At 44.0% G+C, this 22,694-nt stretch overlaps 1 protein-coding gene across 2 annotated transcripts in view; it reads right to left on the bottom strand.

The window, feature by feature from the left end:
* The window catches only part of lbr (lamin B receptor), a 69,221-nt gene that overhangs the window by 6,082 nt on the left and 40,445 nt on the right, over window positions 1–22,694 (bottom strand). For both annotated transcript variants that reach the window (XM_067985241.1, XM_067985240.1), the window contains exons 7-13: window positions 19,868–19,922; window positions 14,415–14,609; window positions 9,916–10,019; window positions 7,141–7,266; window positions 6,068–6,236; window positions 5,858–5,938; window positions 134–256 (exon numbers count right to left, since the gene is read on the bottom strand). In XM_067985241.1, coding sequence (XP_067841342.1) covers window positions 134–256; window positions 5,858–5,938; window positions 6,068–6,236; window positions 7,141–7,266; window positions 9,916–10,019; window positions 14,415–14,609; window positions 19,868–19,922 — 853 coding nt within the window. The remainder of the gene's footprint in view (window positions 1–133; window positions 257–5,857; window positions 5,939–6,067; window positions 6,237–7,140; window positions 7,267–9,915; window positions 10,020–14,414; window positions 14,610–19,867; window positions 19,923–22,694) is intronic.

The raw sequence follows: 22,694 nt of genomic DNA, 5'->3' as shown, positions 1-22,694 counted from the left end.
ATTTAAGGAACAGAGAAAGGCCACTTGACTGATCAACCTCTCCCTTTGGTTGATCAACGCCATAAAACAAAGTCCTGTAACAGGCCGCTTGATGGGGCAATCTCCGTCCCAGGTGCTGCTTTCCATTACTTACCACAGGGCAGAGACCAAGCCAAAGCCATGATGAGGTCACCCAGATAGTTTGGGTGACGGACAAATCCCCACCATCCAGAAACAATCAGACTCTTCCCTGTTGCAGTGGGAATAGTTTTTAAATCTGCAGAAAGAAAAATGTCATTTGTAACTTTATACAAAGGACCCCATTTGTAACGATACAAAGGACCATACTGCACTTAAGCCTTCACCTTATAAGTAGGGCACATAAAGATCCAACTATACTACAGATGCAATTACACCATTTACAGACTGAAAAAAAGCACTGTTGAATGAAAGATACAAGAGGTAGCTTCACACTAATCGTTCCCACTATGCAAAGGTACTTTCCATAGGAAGATGGTGGATGGTAGGCAGGGGACAGAAAGTGTAGAGATGGGCTGCTCTTCAACCTCCCAATGGCTACTTGTTGACTGGAAAGGAAAAGGGTAGCCAAAGTAAACATTGGTCCCTTAGAGGATGAGACTGGAGAAATAATAATGGAAAACAAGGAAATGGCAGAGGAATTGAACAGATATTTTGTATCTGTCTTCACAGTAGAAGACACTAATAATATACCAATAATTGTAGAAAATCAAGGGGCAAAGGGGAGGGAGGAACTAAAAACAATCACTATCACTAGAGAAAAAGTACTAGGTAATCTAATGGGTCCAAAGGCTGACAAGTCTCCTGGTCCTGATGGCTTGCATCAGAGGGTCTTAAAGGAAGTGGCTACAGAGATAGTGGATGCATTGGTTGTAATCATAGAATCATAGAAGTTACAACATGGAAACAGGCCCTTCGGCCCAACATGTCCATGTCGCCCAGTTTATACCACTAAGCTAGTCCCAATTGCCTGCACTTGGCCCATATCCCTCGATACCCATCTTACCCATGTAACTGTCCAAATGCTTTTTAAAAGACAAAATTGTACCCGCCTCTACTACTGCCTCTGGCAGCTCGTTCCAGACACTCACCACCCTTTGAGTGAAAAAATTGCCCCTCTGGACCCTTTTGTATCTCTCACCTTAAATCTATGCCCCCTCGTTATAGACTCCCCTACCTTTGGGAAAAGATTTTGACTATCGACCTTATCTATGCCCCTCATTATTTTATAGACTTCTATAAGATCACCCCTTAACCTCCTACTCTCCAGGGAAAAAAGTCCCAGTCTGTCTAACCTTTCCCTGTAAGTCAAACCATCAAGTCCCGGTAGCATCCCAGTAAATCTTTTCTGCACTCTTTCTAGTTTAATAATATCCTTTCTATAATAGGGTGACCAGAACTGTACACAGTACTCCAAGTGTGGCCTCACCAATGCCCTGTACAACTTCAACAAGACATCCCAACTCCTGCATTCAATGTTCTGACCAATGAAACCAAGCATGCCGAATGCCTTCTTCACCACCCTATCCACCTGTGACTCCACTTTCAAGGAGCTATGAATCTGTACTCCTAGATCTCTTTGTTCTATAACTCTCCCCAACACCCTACCATTAACGGAGTAGGTCCTGGCCTGATTCGATCTACCAAAATGCATCACCTCACATTTATCTAAATTAAACTCCATCTGCCATTCATCAGCCCACTGGCCCAATTGATCAAGATCCCGTTGCAATCCCAGATAACCTTCTTCACTGTCCACAATGCCACCAATCTTGGTGTCATCTGCAAACTTACTAACCATGCCTCCTAAATTCTCATCCAAATCATTAATATAAATAACAAATAACAGCGGACCCAGCACCGATCCCTGAGGCACACCGCTGGACACAGGCATCCAGTTTGAAAAACAACCCTCTACAACCACCCTCTGTCTTCTGTCGTCAAGCCAATTTTGTATCCAATTGGCTACCTCACCTTGGATCCCATGAGATTTAACCTTATGTAACAACCTACCATGCGGTACCTTGTCAAATGCTTTGCTGAAGTCCATGTAGACCACGTCTACTGCACAGCCCTCATCTATCTTCTTGGTTACCCCTTCAAAAAACTCAATCAAATTCGTGAGACATGATTTTCCTCTCACAAAACCATGCTGACTGTTCCTAATCAGTCCCTGCCTCTCCAAATGCCTGTAGATCCTGTCCCTCAGAATACCCTCTAACAACTTACCCACTACAGATGTCAGGCTCACCGGTCTGTAGTTCCCAGGCTTTTCCCTGCCGCCCTTCTTAAACAAAGGCACAACATTTGCTACCCTCCAATCTTCAGGCACCTCACCTGTAGCGGTGGATGATTCAAATATCTCTGCTAGGGGACCCGCAATTTCCTCCCTAACCTCCCATAACGTCCTGGGATACATTTCATCAGGTCCCGGAGATTTATCTACCTTGATGCGCGTTAAGACTTCCAGCACCTCCCTCTCTGTAATATGTACACTCCTCAAGACATCACTATTTATTTCCCCAAGTTCCCTAACATCCATGCCTTTCTCAACCGTAAATACCGATGTGAAATATTCATTCAGGATCTCACCCATTTCTTGTGGTTCCGCACATAGATGACCTTGTTGATCCTTAAGAGGCCCTACTCTCTCCCTAGTTACCCTTTTGCCCTTTATGTATTTGTAGAAGCTCTTTGGATTCACCTTTGCCTGATCTGCCAAAGCAATCTCATATCCCCTTTTTGCCCTCCTGATTTCTCTCTTAACTCTACTCCGGCAATCTCTATACTCTTCAAGGGATCCACTTGATCCCAGCTGCCTATGCATGTCATATGCCTCCTTCTTCTTTTTGACTAGGGCCTCAATCTCCCGAGTCATCCAAGGTTCCCTACTTCTACCAGCCTTGCCCTTCACTATAAGGAATGTGCTTACCCTGAACCCTGGTTAACACACTTTTGAAAGCCTCCCACTTACCAGACGTCCCTTTGCCTGCCAACAGACTCTCCCAATCAACTTCTGAAAGTTCCTGTCTAATACCATCAAAATTGGCCTTTCCCCAATTTAGAATTTTAACTTTTGGGCCAGACCTATCCTTCTCCATAGCTATCTTAAAACTAATGGAATTATGATCACTGGTCCCAAAGTGATCCCTCACTAACACTTCTGTCACCTGCCCTTCCTTATTTCCCAAGAGGAGGTCAAGTTTTGCCCCCTCTCTAGTCAGGCCATCCACATACTGAATGAGAAAATCCTCCTGAATACACTCAACAAATTTCTCTCCATCCAAGCCCCTAATGCTATGGCTGTCCCAGTCAATGTTGGGAAAGTTAAAGTCCCCTACTATTACCACCCTATTTTTCTTGCAGCTGTCTGTAATCTCCTTACATATTTGCTCCTCAATTTCCCGTTGACTATTTGGGGGTCTGTAGTACAATCCTATCAAAGTGATCTCTCCCTTCTTATTTTTCAGTTCTACCCATATAGACTCAGTGGGCGAACCCTCGGATATATCCCCTCTCACTACTGCCGTGATGTTCTCCCCAATCAAGAACGCAACTCCCCCTCCTCTCTTACCTCCTGCTCTATCTTTCCTATAGCATCTGTACCCTGGAACATTGAGCTGCCAGTCCTGCCCCTCCCTTATCCATGTTTCAGTAATAGCTATAACATCCCAGTCCCATGTACCCATCCATGCCCTGAGTTCATCTGCCTTGCCCATCAGACTTCTTGCATTGAAATAAATGCAGTTTAATCTAGATTTCCCTTGGTCTTTGCCCTGCTTTCTCAGACCATCTGTCCGGTCATGTTCTGTACACTCTCCCTTACTGCCTTTTGTTTCTGTCACCATTTTATTTCCCACTGACTTCCTGCATCGGTTCCCATCCCCCTGCCACATTAGTTTAAACCCTCCCCAACAGCACTGGCAAACACTCCCCCTAGGACAATCTTCCAGAATTCACTAGATTCTGGCAAGGTCCCAGCAGATTGGAAAACCACAAACGTAACACATCTGTTCAAGAAGGGAGTGAGACAGAAAGCAGGTAACTATAGACCAGTTAGCCTTAAAACATCTGTCATTGCGAAAATGCTAGAATCCATTATTAAGGAAGTAGTAGCAGGACATTTGGAGACTCATAATACCATCAAGGAGAGTCAACATGGTTTTATGAAGGGGAAATTGTGTCTGACAAATTTATTAGAGTTCTTTGAGGAAGTAACGGGCAGGGTGAATAAAGGGGAACCAATGGATGTAGTATATTTGGATTTCCAAAAGGCAGTCGATAAGATGTCACAAAAAAGATTACTGCACAAGAGCTCATGGTGTTGGGGATAATATACTGGCATTGATAGAGGATAGAGGATTGGCTAACTAACAGAAAACACAGAGTCGGGGTAAAAGGGTTATTTTCAAAATGGCAATCTGTAACTAGTGGGGTGCCGCAGGGCTCAGTGCTGGGGCCTCAACTATTTACAATATAAATCAATGACTTGGATGAAGGAACAGAATGTCTTGTGACCAAATTTGCTGATGATACAAAGATAGATGGAAAAGCAAGTTGCGATGAGGACACAAAGTGTCTGCAAAGGGATATTGACAGGTTAAGGTGAATGGGCAAAAATTTGGCTGATGGAATATAATGTGGGAAAATGTGAAGTCATCCACTTTGGGAGGAAAAATAAAAAAGCAAAATATTATTTGAATGGAGAAATACCACAAAATGATGCGGTACAGAGGGATCTGGGTGTCCTCGTACAAGAAACACAAAGTCAACATACAGGTGCAGCAGGTAATCCGGAAAGCAAACAGAATATTGGCCTTTATTTCTAGGGGGATGGAGTATAAAAGCTACAACTGTACAGGGTGCTGGTGAGACCACACCTGGAGTACTGCGTACAGTTCTGGTGCCCTTATTTAAGGAAGGATATACTTGCATTGGAGGCAGTTCAGAGAAGGTTCACTAGGTTGATTCCGGGTATGGAAGGGTTGTCTTATGCGGAAAGATTGAACAGGTTGGGTCTATACTCATTGGAGTTTAGAAGAATGAGAGGAGATCTTACTGAAACATACAAGATTCTGAGGGGACTCGATAGGGTAGATGCTGAGAGGATGTTACCCCTCATGGGGGAATCTAAAACAAGGGGGCATAGTCTCAGAATAAGGGGTCGCCCGTTTAAGATGGAAATGAGGAGGAATTTCTTCTCCCAGAGGGTCGTGAATCTTTGGAATTCTTTACCCCAAAAAGCTGTGGAGGCTGAGTCATTGAATACATTCAAGGCTGAGTTAGACAAATTTTTGATCAGCAAGGGAGTCAAAGGATATGGGGAAAAGGCGGGAAAGTGGAGTTCAGGTAAAAATCAGATCAGCCATGATCTCATTGAATGGCGGAGCAGGCTCGAGGGGCCAAATGGCCTACTCCTGCTCCTATCTCTTATGGTCTTATGGACTGGGCCAGCTACATGGTGTGCATGTGTTGGGGGTGTTTGTACTTCTCAATTAAGTAAAGTTGAAAGTGGTTATGTAACTAATGTACGTCAGACTGCTGGAGCTGATTGGTATTCTCTCCACAGACATGAAGTTTTAAGCAGGAAACTCAAAATTCATAAGCTCAATGTATCCATGGGAAATCACATACAGACTTACTCAAAGTAGACTGATGCTCTAGGTATGTTGCAGATTAGGTACAAAGACTTTGTAAAAGTAATATTAAAAGAGTGTACAATATTTTTCTATCATAAATAATGTATTCTTTCATTTACTGCAACATATATTGAAGGAATTATCTTTCTGGCTTCCTCAAACACTCGCATTTTCATTCTTATGTGAACAGTGGTACTTACGTGCCAGTTTGGGGTCACAAGGGTTCCTTCTGAAGGCATTCTTCTGTGAGTTGGCCCCCCGGAATATGATGTAACCAACAGCTGCAACAAACAAACACCATCTGACAATTGGAATGTGACTGATCACACCATGGTGATGTTGCACAGCATTCAGCATATAGCCACTCGAAAGAGAAAAGATGGATCCAAAAGTTCTCTAAATGCACTTACTGTTGAGAGCAATGATTGCCAGAGCCACGGGCCAGCTCAATTCATTCGGGTGGTTAACCAGGTAGAAAGCCTGTAGGCTGTATGTGAAAGGTACCCAGACCAGATCTCCGAATGTCAGCATGAATCCAAACCCATCATGCACAATATCCATGGTGGTCAGAACCGCTGCCTGTGTTTAAACATCAAGAGCAAAGAAGTGAGAACAGGAAAAGCTGTACTGGAAAAGATTCAAACCTGCAATCTGGAGAGAAGCAAGAGAAGAAACAGCCAATACTCATCATTTACCACCTGCATTACTTCTCTCATGCCAATTATCTCCCTTCCATCTGTTGTCTGCGTGCTGGGATAGTTGCACAGGTACCAGGCATCCTATGGAGCCACACCACAGTGGCCATTCATGTGTGCTGGCAGTCTATGTGACCACAGCCAAACGAGATCCTGCCTTCACTCAACGTCCACACACGTGCACTTTCCAGCAGACATCATGAGAGCCCCGTCAGGATTGGGTACCCTGGATGATTTTCCCTCCCCTAACTCAGGTCGCTGAGGTTAATTGCAGCTCTTCTCCTCTCATGGTTGAGATCAGCTAACAGCACCAACTAGGGGATGAAATCTGCAATCTTCAATTTGTATGGTTCAACAACCTAACCAGCTGAGCTGTCAGAGGAACACCTTCTGCAACCCCTACATGCATTATTTCTCCACCCTGTGCCCCACACCCCCACCCCAGCTATTTTCTCCAGCAAATTGCTCCCCTCTTCTTCTGAGTGCATTGACTTTCCATGGGTGCCAGTCAGCCTCTGATACCTTAGCCCTGCAACCATTATTCATATATGAGCCCCGACAGTGAACATCAGCCATGGAAAGGCTTCACCGCTGAGCCTGATCCTATCCTGGACCACTGTCTACACATGCACACTTCCAGCTGAGGTTAATGAGACCCTGATCAGGCTGACTTTCTCCTCCCAAGCCCACAGACACTGAGGCAATTGTTGTCTACTGCCACCCTTCAAAAGGTGCAGAAGAAACTCAGCATTTGAAGAGTTAATAAGATTAACGCGAGTCAGAAATACCTCGTTCCACAGTGCATCCAGCACATAGAGAAGCTGGAAGCTGTTCACCAGTATCATCGCCAATGAGGGCATGTCATGGCCCTGCACTTTCATCTCAGCAAACAGCAATACCAAGTTAATGACAACCTGCAAGATTCAAAAAAATCACCACAAAATACTTTTAAAGAAAACAGCCATCGCACATACTTTCAAAGTAGCTCTCGGCATGCCTCCAACAGTCAAACAACTCATCTCATTTTTGTAGACAATTATGGAGGAATTTTAACTTTACATGACTGTGAAGTGCACCTCTTCCACCTGAGCAACAGGGTAAGCACTCCTTTGATGAGGCTACACGAGAGTTGTCAGTCACCAATCCAAGGCTGAACACCCCCTCTCATTGCAGAACTGGAAGCTGGATGACCGGTTGCCCCACTGTGGGAGACCAATCTAGGGGGTGTGGTGGAACAAGCAAAGGATTTCACAACTAGTCACAGTAAACAAGGAAGTATTTGAGATACTGGATGGGCTAAAAATTGATAAAGAGGTGGTACTAGAAAGGCTAGCTGTACTTAAAGTAGATAAGTCACCCAGTCCGGATGGGATGCATCCTAGGTTGCTGAGGGAAGTTAGGGTGGAAATTGCAGAGGTACGGGCCATAATCTTCCAAACATCCTTCGATATGGGGGTGGTGTCAAAGGACTGGAGAACTGCATATGTTACACCCTTGTTCAAAAAAGGGTGTTAGAATAAACCCGGCAACTATAGGCCAGTCAGTTTAACTTCAATGGTGGGGAAGCTTTTAGAAATGATAATCCGGGACAAAATTAACAGTCACTTGGACAAGAGTGGATTAATTAAAGAAAGCCAACACAGATTTGTTAAAGGCAAACTGTGTTTAACTAACTTGATTGAATTTTTTGATGAGGTAACAGAGAGGGTTGATAAGGGCAGTGCGGTGTTGATACGGTGTATATGGACTTTCAAAAGGCGTTTGAAAAAGTGCCACATAATAGGCTTGTCGGCAAAATTGAAGCCGATGGAAGAAAAGAGGCAGTGGCAGCATGGATGCAAAATTGGATAAGTGACAGGAAACAGTGAGTAGTAGTGAACAGTTGTTTCTCGGACTGGAGGGAAGTGCACAGCAGTGTTCCCCAGAGGCCGGTAGTAGGACCACTGCTTTTTTTGATATATATTAATGACTTGGACTTGGGTGTACAGGACACAATTTCAACATTTGCAGATGACACAAAATTTGGAAGTGTAATAAACAGTGAGGAGGATAGTAATAGACTTCAAGAGGACATAGAAAGGCTGGTGGAATGAGCGGACATGTGGCAGATGAAATTTAACGCGGTGAAGTGCGAAGTGATATTTTTGGGCTGGAAGAATGAGGAGAGGCAATATAAACTAAATGGTACCATTCTAAAGGAGGAGCAGGAACAGAGACACCTGGGGGTATATGTGCACAAATCTTTGACGGTGGCAGGGCAGGTTGAGAAAGCAGTTAAAAAAGCATACTGAATCCTGGGCTTTATAAATAGAGGCATAGAGTACAAAAGCAAGGAGGTTATGTTGAACCTTTATAAAACACTGGTTTGGCCACAACTGGAGTAGTGTGTACAATTCTGAGCACCGCACTTTAGGAAGAATGTGAAGGCCTTAGAGAGGATGCAGAAAAGATTTACTAGAATGGTTCCAGGGATGAGGGACTTCAGTTACGTGGAGAGACTGGAGAAGCTGGGGTTGTTCTCCTTAGAACAGAGAAGGTTGAGAGGAAGTTTGATAGAAGGTTTGATAGAAGTGTTCAGAATTATGAAGGGTTTAGATAAAGTAAATAGTTCCCATTGGTGGAAGGGTCGAGAACCAGACGACACAGATTTAAGGTGATTGGCAAAAGAACAATGCGACACGAGGAAAAACTTTTTTACACAGCGAGTAGTTATGATCTGGAATGCCCTGCCTGAAAGGGTGGTGAAGCAGATTCAATCTTGGCTTTCAAAAATGAATTGGATAAATATTTGAAGGGAAAACCTTTGCAGGGCTATGGGGAAAGAGCAGGGGAATGGGACTAACTTGATGGCTCTTACAAAGAGCCGGCTCGGGCTTGAGGGGCCGAATGGCCTCTTTCTGTGCTGTAACCATTCTATGATTCTATGATAATCACTTTAAAAATCTGAAACAGTTCAACAGGATTTTCCAGCCTTTTGCAACCCAGCCAAGCAAAGTTACATCTTGGGGGTTATTACTGCACCTCATAAAACAGAGCCACAGCATTGAGTTTTTTGTCTTGTCCATTATATTGGGTGGATTACAGGTGCATAACAAATGATTAATCCTCCCAGGCAGACAGCTGCATTGTTGCGCCAAAATGAATGAGATAAGGTTACAATTTCCTCTTTATTCTGAAAAAGACATTCTCCAAGGGTTCAAGTTCTACTTTGTAATATTTCGTGCTGGAAAATGTAAAATATACAAGTTTTTACCAATGCTGGACATGAAACCGGTGTATAGTCCGAGGACTGTAAATAGTTGGAGTGGCACAATAGGTGAACAAACTAGAAGATGGAAGCACTTTGATTAAACAGTGATCAGGATCAGTCCCGACCCCCCAGCGCACGCACACACCTCCTGTGGGAAAGTTACAGGAAGCAGGACAATAGATGGTGACAGTGGGTACGTGTACAAGTGGGAAAGCAGAGAAGGGAGAACCAAAAAGTCCTGCAAATGTCATTCAGTATGTAAAAATGCCACCATATGGCGTATAATTTTAGTCAGCAGACCCTTCAAACTCACCCAGCCCATCAAGCCTGGACGTAGTTCACAGAAGTACTTCAGATCAAAGTTTCTAATACGAGGATTCAGTTCACGTCCAATAAAGAAGTCATAAACAAAACTTCCTGCAAACCAATGTAGACATTAAAAATTTACAATGTGTGCTTCATTCATACAATAAGTAGATCTGATATGTTCACTTCATTAAAATCATAGAAAATTTACGGCACAGGAGGCGGCCATTCGGCCCATCATGTCCGTGCCGGCTGAGAAACAAGCCACCCAGCCTAATCTCACTTTCCCGCATCTGGTCTATAGCTCTGCAGGTCACGGCACATCCAGGTCACCTGGGCGGTGTGTACCTGGGAGTGGGTCACCTGGGCGGTGTGTACCTGGGAGTGGGTCACCTGGGCGGTGTGTACCTGGGAGTGGGTCACCTGGGCGGTGTGTACCTGGGAGTGGGTCACCTGGACGGTGTGTACCTGGGAGTGGGTCACCTGGACGGTGTGTACCTGGGAGTGGGTCACCTGGACGGTGTGTACCTGGGAGTGGGTCACCTGGACGGTGTGTACCTGGGAGTGGGTCACCTGGACGGTGTGTACCTGGGAGTGGGTCACCTGGACGGTGTGTACCTGGGAGTGGGTCACCTGGACGGTGTGTACCTGGGAGTGGGTCACCTGGACGGTGTGTACCTGGGAGTGGGTCACCTGGACGGTGTGTACCTGGGAGTGGGTCACCTGGACGGTGTGTACCTGGGAGTGGGTCACCTGGACGGTGTGTACCTGGGAGTGGGTCACCTGGACGGTGTGTACCTGGGAGTGGGTCACCTGGACGGTGTGTACCTGGGAGTGGGTCACCTGGACGGTGTGTATCTGAGAGTGGGTCACCTGGACGGTGTGTACCTGAGAGTGGGTCACCTGGACGGTGTGTATCTGAGAGTGGGTCACCTGGACGGTGTGTATCTGAGAGTGGGTTACCTGGGCGGTGTGTACCTGGGAGTGGGTCACCTGGGCGGTGTGTACCTGGGAGTGGGTCACCTGGACGGTGTGTACCTGAGAGTGGGTCACCTGGACGGTGTGTATCTGAGAGTGGGTCACCTGGACGGTGTGTATCTGAGAGTGGGTTACCTGGGCGGTGTGTACCTGGGAGTGGGTCACCTGGGCGGTGTGTACCTGGGAGTGGGTCACCTGGACGGTGTGTACCTGAGAGTGGGTCACCTGGACGGTGTGTATCTGAGAGTGGGTCACCTGGACGGTGTGTATCTGAGAGTGGGTTACCTGGGCGGTGTGTGCCTGAGAATGTGTTACCTGTTATATTCTATGCCTTGGCTAATAAAGGAAAGCAATCCATATACCTTCTTAACCACCTTATCTACCTGTCCTGCTACCTTCAGGGATCTGTAGACATGCACTCCAAGGTCCCTCACTTCCTCTACACCTCTCAGTATCCTCCCATTTATTGTATATTCTCTTGCCTTGATTGGTCTCCCCAAATGCATTACCTCACACTTCTCCGGATTGAACTCCATTTGCCACTTTTCTGCCCACCTGACCAGTTCGTTGATATCTTCCTGCAGTCTACAGCTTTCCGCCTCACTATAAACCACATGGCCTATCTTTGTGTCATCGCAAATTTCTTAATCATGCCCCTTACGTTTAAGTCCAAATCACTAATATATACCACAAAATGGGAACCTTCCATCTCTTACAGGCATGAACTAATTTCTGAACTCTTCACTGTGTGTGTGGATCAGTCAGTATTCAATTACAGAGGGTATTGGAGTGGTGCTCACTGATATAGCACTACAGCAGAGCACAAAATGTGGGTTTGAACCTTGCTCAGTGGGGAGGTATTGAGCATAGTCTGCAGTAACCCTCTACACCCAGCAAGGAGGTGGGGGTGGGGGAAGAAAATTGACGCCTGGGTGTTCCTCAGTATCTCTCACTGGTGCCCTTATAGCAAGCTGTCCTGCCATGAGCAAGTTGAGGGTCCATTAAGCCATCTCCTAACTAAACATATGTGGATTGTAGTACAAAACTCAAACTTTATTTTAATAGACTGTATTTTCATAGAACTTGTGGATTCAAGGTTAACTGGTGGAAACATTCCTAGGCTATTTCTTCAAAACAGTGGAAGATATCTAGAGATGGATAAGGTACAGACTAAATCTATTCCGACTAGGAGTAAAGGGGAGGACTCAGAAGCTGGGGTTCCAATAATGGAGGGCATGGAGCAAAAATGAAATTTAAGAAACCTTAGGGAGATTAATATGGGAAAAAACCACTGTAAAAATGTACAAAGTATAGAAGCGAAGTAAGAAAGAGGATTTGAATAGCCAAGATGGAGTACGACAGTCAATATGAAGGGAAATAGCAAGGGCTTTTAAAATGTGCATTAGAAATAAAAGGATAGTCAAAGAGATGGGACCACGCAGAAATGAGGGTCATCTTGTACTTGGGTGAGGGAATAGCAGAGATACATAAGTATTTTGCCTCAGCTTATACAGTGAGACTGTAGGAGTAACTGAGGATGTGGAAGAGCCATTATTGTAGCTAAATATTCAGAACGGCACTGTATTATAAAAGCTAATGAGATTAAATGCAGAAAACTCACCAGGTCATGGTGATATGAACCATAGGAATTGCTAGACTAAAATGACCAGGGCTAGCTCGCCTTCTACCATCCTGGTAGTCGCATGATACAATGATAATGAGGTTGTTGACTGATCATGGATCCAGATTACTGAAGCAGCTTTGGGAGGATATACACAGGAACTATACAAACACCTTAAGTAACAGAACTGTGCCAGATGTTACATGTCTTTTAAAGGGGAAAGGGATAGGCCAGGAAACTATGACCTAGAAAGACATGGCTAATCAGGGACAGTCAGCATAGCTCTGTAAAAGACAGATCGTGCTTCACTGATAGTATCATAGTAGGCATAGCACAGAAGGAGGACATTTGGCCCATCATGCCTGGGCCGGCTCTTTGAAAGAGCTATCCAATTAGTCCCATTCCCCTGCTCTTGCAACATTGCCCTGTAAAGTTTTCCCCTTCAAGTATTTATCCAATTCTCTTTTGAAAATTACTATTGAATCTGTTTCACCCTTTCAGGCAGTGCATTCCAGATCATTACAACTCTGCGCAAAAAAATGATTCCTCATGTCGCCTCTGATTCTTTAGCTGATCACCTTAAATCTGCGTCCTCTGGTTACCGACCCTTCTGCCACTGGAAACAGTTTTTCTTTATTTACTCTATCAAAACCCTTCTTGATCTTGAACACCTCTATCAGATCTCCTCTTAATCCTCTCTTCTCTAAGGAGAACAACCCCAACTTCTCCAGTCTCTCCACATAACTGAAGTTCCTCATCCCTGGAACCATTCTCGTAATTCTCTTCTGCACCGTCTCTAAGGCTTTGACATCCTTCCTAAAGTGTGGTGCCCAGGATTGAACACAATACTCCAGCTGAGGCCTAACCAGTGTTTTATACAGGTCTAGCATAACTTCCTTGCTGCTGGCTTTATAAATAGAAGCATAGAGCACAAGGATCCCATCTGTTTTTTTAAACTGCCTTCTCAACTTATCCTGTCAAAGATTTGTGTACATACACCCCCAGGTGTCTCTGTTCCTGCACTCCCTTAAAAATTGTGCCATTTAGTTTATATTGCCTCTCCTTGTTCTTCCTACCAAAATCTATCACTCCACACTTCTCTGCATTAAAATTCATCTACCATGTGTCTGCCCATTTCACCAGTCAGCCTATGTCCTCCTGAAGTCTGTTACTATCCGAGTTTCATGCCATCTGCAAACTTTGAAATTGTACCCTCTATATCCAAGTCCAGGTTATTAATATATATCAAAAAGAGCAGTGGTCCTAATACCGACCCCTGGGGAATACCACTGTGTACTTCCCTCCAGTCTGAAAAACAACCCTTCACCACTACTCTCTGCTTTCTGTCCCTTAGACAATTTTGTATCCACGCTGCCACAGTCCCTTTAATCCCATGGGGTTTAATTTTGCTAACAAGTCTATTACGTTGTACTTTATCAAATGCCTTTTGAAAGTCCTTATGCACATCAACCGTACTGCCTTCATCAAAGAACTCAATCAAGTTAGTCAAACACGATTTTCCTTTAACAAATCCGTGCTGACTTTCATTTATTAGCCCAAACTTTTCCAAGCGCCAATTAATCTAAAAAAGGTTTTGAGAATTATGAAATGTTTTGAGTAAAATAGTGAAAAACTATTTCTACTGGTTGGTAAATTGGTAACAAGGGAGCATAGACTAAGGGTCATCAGTAGAAGAAAGAAATTACAAAAAATATTTTCACACAGAGGGTTATTAGAACATCGAATGCTTTGCCACAAGTAGCTAATGAGGCAGTGACTAATATCATTTAAAAGGAGCTGGAGAAGTATCTGAAAATAAATATATAAAAGGATAGAGGGAAAGGGCAAGGAAATTATATTAGAGTGGCTGTCCATAACCGTGGTTCACTTCATTAACAGTCGCTTACCAGAATTTCCTCCTGGGGCCAGCTCATCTGCAGGAACGCGCCAGGAGCGCACATACAGGTAAGCGCTCAACAGGAGGGAGAACACCATTGCAGAGATTGCGAGCTGCAGCAGGTTATCGTAGATGTAGCTCAGGTTCACTTCATTATACAGGGCAGCTCCTAATGCAGCAGCGCACAGCAGAAATGCATAGAACGCTAGGAGAGAAAATGAAGGAAATAAATGGTATTCGTTGAATTGCACACTAGGAAAGAAAATAAAATGATACTTGCCATATTATCATCATTTACCAACCTATGGGAAATTCAATACACACGTTAAGGTTGAGTCTCACTCACACAGAAGTCTTGATGAAAGGGCACACCTGAAACATGAATCTCCTCTTTTTTTAAATGTAGTTCAGCGAGGATACGGTAGCATAGTGGTTATGTTACTGGACTAGTAACCCAGACGCCTGGACTAATAATCCAGAGTCATGAGTTCAAATCCTGCTGGGGAATTTAAATTCAATTAAATAAAATCTGGAATTAAAATACTAGTATCAGTAATGGTGGCCATGAAACTATCGGATTGTCGTAAAAACCCTTCTGGTTCACTAATGTCCTGTCCACAAAAAGCAGGACAAATCCAATCCGGCCAATTACCGCCCCATCAGTCTACTCTCAATCAGCAGCAAAGTGATGGAAGGTGTCATTGACAGTGCTATCAAATGGCACTGACTCACCAATAACCTGCTCTCCGATGCTCAGTTTGGGTTCCGCCAGGACCACTCGGCTCCAGACCTCATTACAGCCTTGGTCCAAACATGGACAAAACAGCTGAATTCCAGAGGTGAGAGTGACTGCCCTTGACATCAAGGCAGCATTTGACCAAGTGTGGCACCAAGGAGCCCTAGCAAAATTGAAGTCAATGACGGGGGAAAACTCTCCAGTGGCTGGAGTCAAACCCAGCACAAAGGAAGATGGTAGTGGTTGTTGGAGGCCAATCATCTCAGCCCCAGGACATTGCTGCACGAGTTCCTCAGGGCAGTGTCATAGGCCCAACCATCTTCAGCTGCTTCATCAATGAGCTTCCCTCCATCATAAGGTCAGAAATGGGGATGTTTGCTGGTGATTGCACCATCTCCAACAAGAGAGAGTCTAACCACCTCCCCATGACATTTAACGGCATTACCATCGTCGAATCCCCCACCAACAACATCCTGGGGGTCACCATTGACCAGAAACTTAACTGGACCAGCCATATAAATGCTGTGGCTACAAGAGCAGGTCAGAGGCTGGGTATTCTGCGGCGAGTGACTCACCTCCTGACTCCCCAAAGCCTTTCCACCAACTACAAGGCACAAGTCAGGAGTGTGATGGAATACTCTCCACTTGCCTGGATGAGTGCAGCTTCAACAAGCTCGACACCATCCAGGACAAAGCAGCCCGCTTGATTGGCACTCCCTTCACCACCGGCGCACAGTGGCTGCAGCGTGTAACATCCACAGGATGCACTGCAGCAACTCGCCAAGGCTTCTTCGACAGCACCTCCCAAACCCGCGACCTCTACCACCTAGAAGGACAAGAGCAGCAGGCACATGGGAACAACACCATCTGCACGTTCCCCTCCAAATCATACACCATCCTGACTTGGAAATATATCGCTGTTCCTTCATTGTCGCTGGGTCAAAATCCTGGAACTCCCTTCCTAACAGCACTGTGGGAGAACCTGCAGCGGTTCAACAAGGCAGCTTTCTCAAGGGCAATTAGGGATGGGCAATAAATGCTGGCCTCGCTAGCGACGCCCACATCCCATGAACGAATAAAAAAAAACCTGCTGTGTATTTCCATCAGTTTCCTCTCTAATTTCAGATTTCCAGTACACATGACTTTTCTTTTCATATCTACTATTTTCCTAATGGCACTGTCGCAGTCTTAGTCTTGTGCCTCCTTCAAATAGCGTTTGTGAAGTGTTGGCCAAGCACGAGATCTGTCTGGTTGCAGAACCACTGCAATTGTCTAGAGAGACTGGACCCATCCCCATAGCCAATAGGCCTTACAAGTCCAAGAAACTGAGGATGCACAGGCCTAGCACACTGTAGAGAAAAGAAGCCTTGAACAGAATTTTAAATCAGTGTGAAACTAGCCAGCTGGACTGGTTTAAAACAATTTCTAGCAAACGGTTATTGCACAGAAACATACACTACAATTTTCATAGACAGAACACAATGTGAAATCATCCTCTGATCTAGAAATCCATACATCTTATATTTTTTTTTTATTCGTTCATGGGATGTGGGAGTCGCTGGCAAAGCCGACATTTTCTTAATGGCGAGAGACTGGAAAGTACTGCAGTACAAAGGGATCTGGGGGTCCTAGTGCAAGAAAATCAAAAAGTTGGTATGCAGGTGCAGCAGGTGATCAAGAAAGCCAACGGAATGTTGGCTTTTATTGCTCGGGGGATAGAATATAAAAACAAGGAGGTATTGCTGCAGTTATATAAGGTATTGGTGAGACCGCACCTGGAATACTGCATACAGTTTTGGTGTCCATACTTAAGAAAAGACATACTTGCTCTCGAGGCAGTACAAAGAAGGTTCACTCGGTTAATCCCGGGGATGAGGGGGCGGACATATGAGGAGAGGTTGAGTAGATTGGGACTCTACTCATTGGAGTTCAGAAGAATGAGAGGCGATCTTATTGAAACATATAAGATTGTGAAGGGTCTTGATCGGGTGGATGCAGTAAGGATGTTCCCAAAGATGGGTGAAACTAGAACTAGGGGGCATAATCTTAGAATAAGGGGCTGCTCTTTCAAAACTGAGATGAGGAGAAACTTCTTCACTCAGAGGGTGGTCGGTCTGTGGAATTTGCTGCCCCAGGAAGCTGTGGAAGCTACATCATTAGATAAATTTAAAACAGAAATAGACAGTTTCCTAGAAGTAAAGGGAATTAGGGGTTATGGGGAGCGGGCAGGAAATTGGACATGAAGCTGAGTTCGGATCGGTCAATGCCCTGTGGGTGGCGGAGAGGGCCCAGGGGCTATGTGGCCGGGTCCTGCTCCGACTTCTTGTGTTCTTTAGATTGGTGGTTGGGATCAGATCAGCCATGATCTTATTGAATGGCGGAGCAGGCTCGAGGGGCCGATTGGCCTACTCCTGCTCCAATTTCTTATGTTCTTATGTTCTTATGTTCTTATTGCCCACCCCTAATTGCCCTTGAGAAGGTGGTGGTGAGCTGCCTTTTTGAACAACTGAGTGGCTTGCTAGGCCATTTCAGAGGGCGATTAAGAATCAACCACATTGCCGTGGGCCAGGAGTCACATGTAGGCCAGACCGGGTAAGGACGGCAGGTTTCCTTTCCTAAAGACACTAGTGAACCAGATGGGTTTTTACGACAATCCGGTAGTTTCATGGCCACCATTACTGATACTAGTTTTTTATTCCAGATTTTTTATTCAATTAATTGAATTTAAATTCCCCCAGCTGCCGTGGCGGGATTTGAACTCATGACTCCGGAATATTAGTCCAGGCCATGGTCAATTATATATGCAATGTCTGTAAGGACTACATTTCAAGATAAGCATGTGAATTTATTCAGTGTAGCAGTGAAAAATCTGAACTATTTCTGTCCTCAGCAAAACATAAATTTCACAGTGGTCCCTCAACAACTTTTTTTTAATGCAACAAAACCTGCATAATTTCTCCCCAGGCCATGAACTGGCTACACTTGGAGAGCAGGTCTGTTCCCAGTTCAATGCCAATGTTGTAATTCTGAACCTGATGCCAGAAGTTGTGCAAGAGTAACCCAGAAAGTCCCCTCCCTACCTCTGTGAAAACACATCTGGTTACCACTTGGCTCCTTCTTGCACTAGCACGGCTCTGCAGGGAGAAATGGAACCACTCTTCCCCCATTTAACTATTGCTCATTTCCACACTGACACACCACACAGTACCACACCACTGCAATCTCAGCAGTCATCTTAAACGTCTCTATAATGTTTTATAGTCAATTGCTGAACAGATCCTAAACATATGGTTACCTCTTCAGTTTCATCTTTGAAACATTTTACTTTTAGTCTAGTTTTAAAGAATCAAGTTGCTGTTAAGAGAGTTACAGATTTCACATAAGCATGCCCTTTCCAAACTGTCAAAGTACTAACTCAGCACACCCTAGTCTGCAGAGCGATCCAGGATTCTATAAAGAAACAGAATAGTACTAAGAGTCAGATGACAGTCAGCTCTACTGTAGTTTATCTGGTTAATTGTAAGCTCTGCTAATCAGTGAGCCCTTGACCTAAAAAAAAGAACTGGAATAAAGATAACTCAAAATCTCTCCAGTGATAAGGTGTTAAAGGATATTTTGGAAACCACAAAAGAGTCAAAATGTAACAGCACTGAAATTACAAGGAGAAAATGATGTACAAATTTGAAAAATACTGAGCTTTAGAACCCATAAACCACAGCACAATGCACCTCTGGGCTAAGGGCTGGGGGTTGGGGTTAACGGCCAGGGTTCCCTCTACTGGCTGCTACCTAGTGTGCAAATAAAAGTCAGATGAGCTCCCAGGACCAAAAAGGCTGCTAAAACACTGCATCTAGACTTACACATGAGGAACGAAGGAGGGGTACTTGTAGCTGTGGAACTGTACCACAGAAAAAGACACCACAAGGAGAGGAGGGGGAAAGGAAGAAAAACTGGATGGGAAAATATCTTTTGCACACTACTGCAAATGAAGTTTGCACTATCACAAAAAGTATAACACAGCTTCTAAACCAAGATAACATCAGTCCTATGACTAATAGCTGTGAAATCGCTCGAGACCAGTTTCATAGTCGTAGAAATCTCAGCACAAAAGGCCATTTGGTCCATCGTGCCCATGCTAGCTTCACATCAGTGCTATCTAAACCTAATTTCATTTCCCTGCTCTATTCCCATCATCTTTAATATCTTTCTTCAAATGGTGTAATTGAACCAGCTTCAACAGCCATTTATGGTAATGTATCCATATTCCAGTAACCTTTTACATGAACACATTTCTTCTAACCCTCCACTATCATTCTAGTTTGATCCTATGTTTATGCCACAAAATTTGAGAACTTTCACAAAAATTAGTGTCAATTAAAATGTTCCTGAAATCTCTCTCGATAGTTCAATCCCCCAGGATAGTGGGACCAAATATCTCAATTTTCAGTTAAATCAGATAACATTCTGAATTAAGCGTTGCTTTGCACATTAATTCTGTGTCAAGGAGGAGAAGAATCTGGTTACGAAATAAAAACTTGTGAAATAGGTTGCCTTTGAACCAGACATTAGAAAGCAGTTTGAGAAACAATTAGATGCGTTTCTGAACAAAGAAGAAACTGTGGGATATGGGAAGTAGGTGGGTTTGATCTTCAGAACTGGGACAGATTGTTGGGCTTAATGGCATTTTCCTATTCTTAATATGTTTATTAACCCCATTACGTACATACCATTGATCCTGTATTTAAGTGTCTTTCCATTTGCTAGTGGTACTCCTTCAACAACCTGTGTGTAACAGAAATAATTATTAGAGAAATCAACTGGCTCATCAAGGACTGAATTCTATCACTGAAAATGGAGCAAACGAAAGGGAGAAGAAACAGGTTTGCACAATGAGCCGTTAGAGAATGATCATTACCATAATGAGAGCCCTGTTAAAATGAGCTGACTTTCCTAAATCAGATGTCAATGGGTGATTGACCATGGGACTAAACATGATTCATTGTTGAAACTACAAGAATCTGGCTTCTGCACCAACTCTTAACCAGTTGAGTTAGTTGTCCATTTTTTTCTTCCTATTAGCATTTTCCTCATTAAAAAAATATAATTTTGTTTAAAAATGTGTCATTAATTCTTCTTTTAAACAAAGTCAGGGATGTCAGGGCTAGGAAATGGATCAAGTAAAAAGCTTCCTCTATCCTGTCCAACAATACCCCTTTACCTCGATACAGAAGTGGTCCTGGTCTTGTCCTATTTCCACTTCCCACAACTATCCTTATCACCTAAATGAGTTTGCCAATTTAATTCAGAATTGCAGGCATTATATCATGAATTTATGCTACTAGGAATTAAGATGAGGTTGTCCCAAGCTCCTTTTAATATGGCATCTTTGCAGACTTTTATTCTGGGCTGGATTTGAACCCTGATCCTGGAGATAAGGACAGGACACTAAGCAACATGAAATGCAGTCCTCTTAACATTTAGAAGCCTCCTGCACAAAGCTCTATAAAGATCCATGTGGTGCAGCAGGATGTGAAACAAGGACTGGAGAGACACAAGTCAGGAATAAATCCCTTTCAGTTTCCCTGGGCCACAGTTGGGAATCAATATTTACTGGTCTTACTGGAGGCTCATCTAGCCTGCATTGTACATTTTTTCCAAACTCCCACGTATTAGAGAGTTTTGTAAGCAAGATTGCAAAGTCAAATTGTACAATTGACTCACCTACAAACTTGCCTACCGTCACTGGTTGGCAAGTCTTAAACCAGGCCACTAAATACAACATCTTTCCAGAGAAAGTGTCAGTCAATGCTGCTAAAGGACACGTCTACTTGATTAATCATAGTGACTAAGCTTTACTGAGAGCACCTCTAATCGCCCAGATCAGCTGGAAGAGGAAACTTGTTTTTATATAAAGAAAATTTACAGGCTAAACAGTTCCTCTAAAATATTCAGATACATTACAATCTTATCATGAGAATAGAATCATAGAATGGTTACAGCACAGAAAGAGGCCACTTGGCCCATCAGAGCCTGTGCCAGCTCTTTGTAAGAGCAATCCAGTTAGTTCCCATAGTCCTGCAAATTTTTTTCCTTCAAGTATTTATCCAATTCCTTTTTGAAAGCCACAATTGAATCTGCTTCCACCACCCTTTTAGGCAGCCCATTCCAGATCATAACTACTTGCTGCGTAAAAAAGATTTTCCGCATGTCGCCTTTAGTTCAATCACCTTAAATCAGTGTCCTCTGGTTCTCGACCCTTCCGCCAATGGGAACAATTTCTCTTTATTTACTTTATTTGATAGAAGTGTTCATGATTTTGAACACTTCTATCAAATCTCCTCTCGACCTCTCTGTTTAAGAACAATCCCAGCTTCTCCAGTCTATCCGTATAAGTGAAGTCCCTCATCCCCAAGAACCATTCTAGTAAATCTCTTCTGCACCCTCTGAGGTTTTCACATTCTTCCTAAAGTGCTGCGCCCAGAATTGGACACAATACTCAAGTTGTGGCCGAACCAATGTTTTATAAAGGTTTAACATAACTTCCTTGCTTTTATACTTTATGCCTCTATTTATAAAGCCCAAGATCCCGTATGCTTTTTTAACCGTTTTCTCAACCTGTCCTGCCACCTTCAAAGATTTGTGTGCATATATCCCCAGGCCTCCCTGTTCCTGCACCCCCTATAGAATTGTACCCTTTAGTTTATATTGCCTCTCTCATTCATCCTGCCTAAATGTATCACTTTGCACTTGTCTGCATTAAATTTCGTCAGTCATGTGTCCGCCCATTCCATCAGCCTGTCTATGTCCACTTGAAGTCTATTTTTTTTATTCGTTCCTGGGATGTGGGTGTCACTGGCAAGGCCAGCATTTATTGCCCATCCCTAATTGACTTGAGAAGGTGGTGGTGAGCCGCCTTCTTGAACCGCTGCAGTCCATGTGGTGAAGGTTCTCCCACATAAAGGGCAAAAGAGTAACTAGGGAGAGAGTAGGGCCTCTTAAGGATCAACAAGGTCATCTATGTGCAGAACCACAAGAGATGGGTGAGATCCTGAATGAATATTTCACATCGGTATTTACGGTTGAGAAAGGCATGGATGTTAGGGAACTTGGGGAAATAAATAGTGATGTCTTGAGGAGTGTACATATTACAGAGAGGGAGGTGCTGGAAGTCTTAACGCGCATCAAGGTAGATAAATCTCCGGGACCTGATGAAATGTATCCCAGGACGTTATGGGAGGTTAGGGAGGAAATTGCGGGTCCCCCAGCAGAGATATTTGAATCATCCACCGCTACAGGTGAGGTGCCTGAAGATTGGAGGGTAGCAAATGTTGTGCCTTTGTTTAAGAAGGGCGGCAGGGAAAAGCCTGGGAACTACAGACCGGTGAGCCTGACATCTGTAGTGGGTAAGTTGTTAGAGGGTATTCTGAGGGACAGGATCTACAGGCATTTGGAGAGGCAGGGACTGATTAGGAACAGTCAGCATGGTTTTGTGAGAGGAGAATCATGTCTCACGAATTTGATTGAGTTTTTTGAAGGGGTAACCAAGAAGATAGA

Source organism: Heptranchias perlo, chromosome 5 (assembly GCF_035084215.1).
Source record: "Heptranchias perlo isolate sHepPer1 chromosome 5, sHepPer1.hap1, whole genome shotgun sequence".
Taxonomy (NCBI): Eukaryota; Metazoa; Chordata; class Chondrichthyes; order Hexanchiformes; family Hexanchidae; genus Heptranchias; species Heptranchias perlo.
The sequence above is the reverse complement of the archived record's forward strand: the minus strand, read 5'-3'. Positions and strand labels throughout refer to the sequence as shown.